Source organism: Panicum virgatum, chromosome 9K (genome assembly GCF_016808335.1).
Source record: "Panicum virgatum strain AP13 chromosome 9K, P.virgatum_v5, whole genome shotgun sequence".
NCBI classification, from domain to species: Eukaryota; Viridiplantae; Streptophyta; class Magnoliopsida; order Poales; family Poaceae; genus Panicum; species Panicum virgatum.
The window spans coordinates 62,907,791-62,916,499 of record NC_053144.1 but is presented as its reverse complement, the minus strand read 5'-3'; the positions used below and the strand labels follow the sequence as shown (position 1 = coordinate 62,916,499).

Below are 8,709 nucleotides of genomic sequence, written 5' to 3'. Positions count from 1 at the left end.
TGTCGCGAGAGGGGGAGCAGCTGCCCGTCGCAGCAGCAGCCCCCGCCTGCTGCCTGTCGCGGGCCCGCGCGGTGCCGTCCGTCCGCTCCCGCCGTTGCGGCCTCCAGTCGTCGGCCGTCCTCTGCAGCGCCTCGTCTTCGCCCCGTCATAGCCTTCCTGTTGTCCGCCTTTGCGGATCTCGCTGGGATGCTGCTGCCAGTGTGTTCTGCGGCCGGGATTGGAGCAGCAGAAGCCTGCTCCTCCGTCATCCTGCCGCCCATCATCGCAGAGGTCGCCATTGCTTGTTCACCTGCATCTTCCGCTCGTGAGTAGCAGGTTCCTCTGTTTCCTCTGTTCTGCTATTCTGAAATCCAAGTCCAATTTCGTTGCTCCGTAATTCTGCTGCTGTTGGTGTCCATCTACTGCAATTCATATTTTGCTTGTGCCTGCTGCTGCCTTGAGTCCTTTTTCTTCAGTATATTCAGTCCACATGTGTGATGTGTCCATCCATATTAGCTGCTAGCAGTCCTTGCTTGATGCTTAAATGTGTTCTTTGCTGCAGCGAATCGTATCCCAGCTGCATCCTTCTGCTAGCATCTCAGTCAGTGTCACATTGCATTAGTGTCAATCCAAGTCCAGTTATACATCTCCAGTTCGTCAATGCCGTGCGTGTCCACCATTTCCTTGTCAAATCAGCCCATATCTTGTTTTTATTTTGGTTAGCTAAGTCCCGTCGATTTAGCTAGTCACATCATTATCGTTGGTGCGACAATGCCCTCTTGGTCCTTTTCGGAGCTGTCTTGCTCCACGTCATGATCAATGGCCGTCTATTTGTCGTCATCACCTTCCTGTCTCGCCACTTGCCGTCTTGCAGTGGTGCTTTCTACTTTTGGCTGGTTTGACACATCCCACTACTTTGTCAAGTTCAAAGTCTCCAAAGTAAGGTTCATGTTGAAGAGTCGACGTACTAGTTTGTGAAGACTCGGGCTATTCGCTGAAGTACGGCTGTGAAGGCGATACCCTCTTGTGGAGGAGATCATTTTCTACATCGACAAATTCAAGAGTTGCACGCTTCGACGACATCTTTTGATTTCGGACTTTGGATGTATTATTTTCATGTTTATATTTGAGTCTAGTGCTTAGTATCAACTCTCCAAATGCAACGACATTGCATTCACGTTGCATTTGAGAGGGGGGTGTTAAGGGTATTATAGTCACTATATATGTGTCAAGGGTAGTTTAGTCACTTCACATATTCTAGGGTTTGGGGTGTCTCATGTACTCTATATATATTGCCCTTTGGGCCTCTATCAATACAACAAGCCTCCATTTGTAACACACATGAGAATAGTTTTTCATTTTAAGACAAGAAGAATCACTACATTGACTGGTCGCCAATATTCTCACCATTACCTGCCTAGTCAATCTAGCTTCCAGAGTCCAGACATCCAGTCTGATTAGCCTTTTAGCATCCTTTCTGATGATTAATCGATTGTCAGGCCTCATGGAATAATTGATGCTTACTAGTACATGAATTAAGTAGCACAGGTGTAGTGAACGAAAATTCACCTGTGAAATGGCACTGGAAAACAGAGATATATATATATATATATATATATATATATATATATATGCGGCATGATCAGGTTACAAGTATGATAAATCACACATCAGGCTTTAAATTTTGCATACACAGCAGCTACGCTAAAACAAACTTGGCCGTGACAAGACTTTGTTGAGATTTCGATCCAGACGAACCTGGCTCTGCTAACACGAAATGATATAGAAAATCAAAGAGATGCACTCCGGCCGAAACACTTGCCCCATCGCATTCCTATAACCGAACAGTGCTGTCCCTTCAGTACATTGTCGGCAGTTGGATTGGATCCACCACTAGTCAAGTCTGAACGAATGAAGTCTCTGAAGCATCAACAGATGGATGCATTGGAGTTAACAATTAGACCGAGGCGCCATTGTTGGCGGTGATCTTGCCGTCGACGATGTGGTGGTTGTCGCCGTCCATGTAGCGCTTCCAGAACCAGTGCTGCTTCCAGACCCTCTCGGTCATCTCCTCGATGGGCACGTTCTTGGTCTCCGGCACGAAGAAGAGCACGAAGAGCGACATGACGACGACCCAGGCGGAGAAGAAGGCGAAGATGGCGTACTTGAGGTGGCAGAGCATTGAGAGGAAGGCCTGCGCGATGACGAAGGTGAAGAGCAGGTTGACGCAGACGGTGACGCTCTGCCCCGCCGACCGCGTCTCCAGCGGGAAGGTCTCGCTGGGGATGAGCCACCCGAGGGGGCCCCATGACCAGGCGAAGGAGGAGACGAAGGTGCAGACCATGACCACCACCATGATGGCCCACCCGTGGCCGAGGTTGTCCGAGTGGTCGGTGACCTTGATGCCCAGCACCACGGCGATGGCCACCTGCGACAGGAACATCTGCACGCCGGCCTCCAGCAGCAGCATCCGCCGGCCGACGCGGTCCACTGAGTAGACGGACACCAGCGTGGACAGCACGTTGACGGCGCCGGTGATCACCGCCGAGTAGAGCGACGCGTCGTTCTTGAACCCCAGCGTGTTGAACAGCACGGGCGCGTAGAACATGATGGCGTTGATGCCCGTGAACTGCTGGAAGATCTGGAGGAGGACGGCGATGACGAGCTGGGGGCGGTTGCGGCGCTGGAGGAGGTTGCGGAAGGGGTGCTTGACCTCCTGCGCGATGCGGCTGGCCTCCACGATCTCGTTGAACTCGGGCTCCACGTTGTCGGTGCCGCGGATCCTCTTGAGCACGGCCTTGCCCTCCTCCAGGCGGCCGCGCTCGATGAGGCTGTTGGGGGTGTCCGTCACGAAGAGCGCGCCCAGGGTGAGCAGCAGGGCCGGGATGCCGGCGAGCGACAGCGAGAGCCTCCATCCCCACGGGTGGATCCTGCGCAGAAAGAGACGCACGCGTTCAGTCCCATCATCCATCATCAGTCAGTGCCGGCACAGCGCAGGGCATGGTGACTACTCACTTGGCGGTGCCGTAGTTGACGAGGTTGGCGAAGAGGATGCCGATGGTGACGTTGAGCTGGAACAGGATGTTGAGCCCTCCGCGGATCCTCGTCGGCGCGATCTCGGACAGGAACAGGGGAACGGCCTGCACGACAGGAACGGATCGGTGAAGCTCACTCAGTTTGGGATGCAGAATACCATGAGAATTTCGACACATGCAACTAAGCTTCTGAAAAATAGTAACATTATTATTCTCCGGCTCTCCGCATGCAGATATGGGGAGAGCTGCTGAATATCTATACAGAGACAGACAGTGCCACACAAAAAATGCAAAGCAGAGACGACCTCATCGATAGCATTGGGCCGAGATTTTAGGCCTATTGGGCCGATATTTTAGGACAATGCCTATTGGGCCGAGATTTTATGAAAATGCCTATTGGGTCAGGTTTCGTTCAAAGGAAGTCCATTGGGCTGAGATTTTCAATAAATGCTCATTGGGCCATACGAAACTAAATCTCTAATAGATAGGGAAATGAAACTATATTATCCACTTGGGGATCAGCCAAACCATCCAATGGAGACGCGCCAACTATTCAATATTCAGTTCAGCCCTGACTCCAATTCCTTTTTTTTAGAAAAAAAAAACAAAAGCTAGTCTAAAGTCTCAAAATACTAAGGCCAGCGACCATCCCATATGAACATCTACTGACGGCGGAAAAGATTGTCAGAGCGGTTGGTGCACCCGTGCATACATTCTGCATATCTGCAGATATGTCCGACCGTAGCAGTTGAAGCGTTTGAACCTAAGCACGCATACACTAATCTTTAACAACATGCCTAGGACAACACATCTACCCTCCTACTTGGGCTGCTTGCTGATCGTATGCCTCCATCAAGCTCATTTGTTTTCCCCAAAAGCTGCTGCTGAATAAACTGATCACATCAGCACTGCCCCAGCTAGTCTCGCCTGCCCTCACATAATTGCGCCGTGGATGTCCTATATGCCGGCTTACACTGGGAACCCGCATGGTATGGTTGATGATTAGCAGTCCAGCCGTCGGCGATAAGCATCTTGCCTCTGCATTTTGCCAATGTTTTGAATGGTCCATGCGCGAATGCTCCCCCGGTTCCGTCCTTGGAGGACCTCATCAGGAATCTAGCTAGGCTGCTAGTGGTTGTTTGGCTGCATCGTCTTCAGTTCAGAATCTTTGACAGGCAGGAGCGGGAGCAGAAGAGTCCAGGCAGACTGTACTGGTTCAAGCCATGTTTCGGCTAGCAGCCAGGAAGATGGCAGGTAATTTCGTGCAGGACTAGAGACTACCACAAGTTACTCTGTGGCCCGTGTGGCCTACACGTAGAGTCAGCATGGCTATCGAGCTCAAAGTTGCAGATTCCTCAGTCGTTTCCGTTGATCGCAACTGGGACAGCTAAAGAGTAGAGCAGGTAGGTAGTATAGGCTAGTAGCAGCCACAAGAATTGCGCAAGGATTATGCAGTGGTAGTATTACCAGTACAAAGTAAAAAACAAAAAATCTCCCGCCGCAAGTGTTTTTTTTTCTCCGAGAAAAAAAAACGATGCAAAGCCAATTTACAGCGACAGTCATGATGCACACCTATCATCTGCTCATTGGCCCAAGTAGTTGCTTTCAGCAATTGTGAAATGCGAGCATTGAGGCGAATCTTGAAACTTAAACTTGAAAAGGTTATCACCCCGCTGCTGTCAACCGTAACACGCAGACCCGGCGCCGTCACCGATGCCCAGGTGTCCGCCTGCTGGGGTATAGTAGCACTACTACACTACTAGGCTGTACGCAGTTTCTACGTGTTTGACCCCAAATTTTCGGAAAATACGGACGGGGCCATGTTATAAAATACGAAGGCATCGAGTGTGTGTGTGTATTTTTTTAAAAAAAGTTTAGGGAGCACTGAACTGGCTAGGCCTAGACGTGTGCAAATTTAAGACCCGGATCGGGATGTGACCGACCAAGGACGGTGACTAAAATACACGGCCGTCCTCGTCATGGACGCAGAAAAATAACGCCTCGCGCGTGCTAACAAATCCTGAAACCGGCCACTGGTTTGACCTGAAATGTATTTCCTGCCGATACTTTTTGACTAGAGAATTATGCTTCTTCCATCTCACATCACACGTTACAGCGACGAAACGTAACGTGAGCGAAACTAAAGGACGAAATAAAAACAAACACCCGAGCAATAATAATGCAAACATGCAGAAATGCTGCTAGTAATAATAATTGCTGGATGATGGATTGCTACATATATTGTGTTAATTATTAATTACCTGGTTGGCGAAGCCGACGCCGCAGCCGAGCAGGATCCTGCCGACGATGAGCATGGCGAGGTCCTGGGCGGCGCCGTTGAAGATGACCCCGACGAGGAAGAAGACGCCGGCGATGAGCATGGTGAGGCGGCGGCCGAGGCGGCGGGTGGTGTAGGAGGCGAAGAAGGTGGCCGTCAGCCCCGCGAGGTAGAGCGACGACGTGAAGATCTGCAGGCCCTGGTTGTCGTACTTGCAGTAGTTGCTGTCCTTGTCCTCGTTCTTCTTCCGCAGCACCGTCGGGAAGAACTTGCCCAGGAAGTCGTCCATCGACGTCACGCCGCCTGCCACATGTACAAATATATAATTAATTATATTTATATCTATCCATGACATTTTATTTAATTTATTTCTCACAACTACTATATACTCCAGTATGTAACACGAGAGCGATCGACTTCATCGATTCTTTGTCCAAGTTCGTCGTCCTGGTGATGCAATTTTTTCAAAGACACTAGCTTCTTGTTAGTCATGGCTGCTAGCTCCTGCTGCTCTTGCCATGAACGCGATAGTTCAAGGTGTTTGACTGAGACAACGACCAAAAAAAAATCTACGATAAAAAAAATGCATGCTTGTTGCTTACTTATACTACTCTTGAAAAGGAGGTAAGATAATTGCAGTAGTTTATGTGTTTTGTTTCACCGATGAGGCGGATGCTTTGCATCATACTATCTAGCTAGTACCACCGTTTGACCTTTGCAATACACAATTACTTTCATAACCATGAAGATAATATATTATAATTTTCTCGTGTGTTCTTGTGTGCATGTGCATACAACTTGGGGCATGTGCTACTGTGTAGTATCTACTGTATGTACAAATTGTCAGTTACACCAATAATAAATAATCATGGGGTTCGTGCATTTAGTGACAATAGAAAAGACTTCAGATTTTCAACAGAAACCTAGGGGGTCCCAACACATGTCTTCTTTGCTCAAGATTTTCTTTGCGGTATCTGGAAAAAGGAAATACTTTTGCTGTAGACCTAAGCAGTTCACGGTTTCAGACACGAGTTGTTCATTATTTATTTTTTGGATAAATAACTTCCTTTTTAGCAACGATTTATCGACCAGGAAAGAAAAAAAACCCCACACAATCAGGCTTACAGATGCGTTGACTAGCCAGCCTGCTGTCAAAGCAGGTGGCTAGCTCACAGCACGATATTCCCCCCCCCCCCCCCCCCCCATAGAAATAATAGTGATGGGGATCCTCGCAGATTCTTATGTACTTGTCGTTTTGAGAGCAAGCTTGAAAGGGAAAAAGATTCAAAAATGGAGGCAGCGCAAAGTTGGAATATCTTCGGTTCTGGTGTTAATGGAACGCCTTAATGGATAAGAGTAAAAACACCATTAACTCCCTTTGATGTGTATCCGTTCGTGTTTTCAGGAAGACGAACGAGATTGCAAAACTCCATGGATTAATTACCATATATCCAATAATTATCCATTGGAAGGAAACCCTTATCCGGAGAGCAGATGCAACGAAGAGGACATACCAATCGGAGATATTGATGAGATTGAGGAGCTCGCCGGCGTACCTGAGATGCCGACGTCGTAGCCGAACATGAGACCGCCGGTGGCCGCCATGATGCAGGATATGATCACGATCGGCGTGATCTTGGCCTCGAACTCGACGCCGGGTGGCGCCGACACCGAGAACCCTCCGGCCGGCATCTTGGCTCCCTGAGGCGACCTCTGATGCTCCCCTCGATCTCGAATGGAAGAAGTACTTGCGGGCAAAGTGTTCGAATCCACACACACAACCACTCGCTGATGAGGCCGGAGCGGAGGGAGAGGACCGGTTTATATGGAGGGGGAAGCCCGGCTCGTCGGAGGAATTTCAAACGCATCCGACCTGCCGGATGCCGCCACGTCACCGATGGGGGGGACCCACCCGAAGTCCGGTCACGGGTAGGGGTGGTAATGGGCCATGGCCCTAATGGCCTCTTCACAGCCCAATAAAGCCCTTAAAATTTTTAGTTCAAAAATACATATGTTTAGAGCCCGGCCCTTTCGATCCTTAGATTTTCTAGTTCAAAATGTTGGGCCCTTTACCACCCCTAGTCACGGGCCGGCGCGGCTTGGCTGGCTCAGGCTAGGCTAGGCTAGTCAGCGACGGCTCCACGGCCCACGGGCCTGACTTCCGGGATTCCTTCTCAATCCAAAAGCGGCAGGCCCTGTGGCTGCTGTAGTGCTGTGCAGTGTGAGCATAAGCACGGTGACTTTTCAAGGAAAAAAATGGCTTATCCGTTCGAAACTCTTTTGATCTCGCAGCTCCTTTTTGGAAAACAAGAGAATGGTAGAGGCAGCAGTTTGGAAAAAAACGTATTGGGCGCCGCCCTTTTTGACAATTCTCCAATCTCCATGGGCCCACTCATCAGAACCTCACGCATCCTAGTCTCTGATCGGAGGGGCTCCAGCACATTGCAACTGTCCTAGCAGTGCTGCTCGATGGATTCAAGCCACCATGTGAATGGAGGACCTTGACTTGAAGAGTGACCAAGGAAAATTATACCTCACGTGGGGATGGGTCCAGAAATGGACTCCTGGTCGGCTGAATTACTTATTAGCGTTTTCTATCTTGTAGTAGACATGCCATAGTCCTGCATAGACGCCAGCGTTTTGGCAGAACTGAGTACCTGTTTTCCGCTGTGGAAAATAGACACATTTCTGTTGCCCAGCCTTGTCAATTGGTGCTAGTTGTGGTTTTGGTTTTGTATTTGTTTTCGCATTATATATATTTTTTCTGTGGGAAAGAGAGAATTTTATTAGCTAGGTGGCGATGGGTTACACTCGTTTCTGACCAGGTCCGCGACACAGGAGCACATCCCAGCCAGACTGTAGAATGTTTTCGCATTATATAACTCGTGATTCTGTTAGGATTTTTCTTTAGATAATGGAACAGAATAATTATCTCGAGCTCATCATCTAAAAAAGCACACGTCGCCGTGTTATGTTCAAGATATGATCATTTCCTTTTTTTGTGAGGGAAGATATGGTCATATGAGAATATGTGACTATGTGAGCTCTCACCTCATCAGAGATGTAAAAACGTGCAGCAAAGCCGCAGCTGCCACTTAATCTATTATATTAATAAGAGAAGGTTAAAAGAAGTCGAAAGAAGCCATCACGTTCTCCGAGAGAACATAGAAATTTCCACGTTAATCTAAAAAAAGAAGATTTGCACCGTTAGATTTTATGAAGATCTATCGGTTTAGATCAACTCAAAAGTCCATATCAAATACAATTAGAAAATAGCTATTTTCAGATTTAAAAAAATTAGGACATGACCAAAGAGTTCATGCCGAATACGATAACATGGACATGGATTCTATGTTTCCCTTCTCTAATCACACACGTACAGCACCCCCATCCATCCTGTCCTCTACGTCGCTCACA

At 48.6% G+C, this 8,709-nt stretch overlaps 1 protein-coding gene across 1 annotated transcript; it reads right to left on the bottom strand.

The window, feature by feature from the left end:
* Window positions 1–1,622: 1,622 nt before the first annotated feature.
* Window positions 1,623–7,091, bottom strand: LOC120646844 (sugar transport protein MST4-like). The gene is made up of 4 exons (XM_039923333.1): window positions 6,849–7,091; window positions 5,276–5,595; window positions 2,995–3,119; window positions 1,623–2,909 (listed from the first exon to the last, which is right to left on the bottom strand). The coding sequence occupies exons 1-4, from the start codon at window positions 6,982–6,984 to the stop codon at window positions 1,937–1,939; spliced, it is 1,554 nt and encodes a 517-aa protein (XP_039779267.1). The 5' UTR covers window positions 6,985–7,091; the 3' UTR covers window positions 1,623–1,936.
* Between the last annotated feature and the right edge of the window lie 1,618 nt (window positions 7,092–8,709).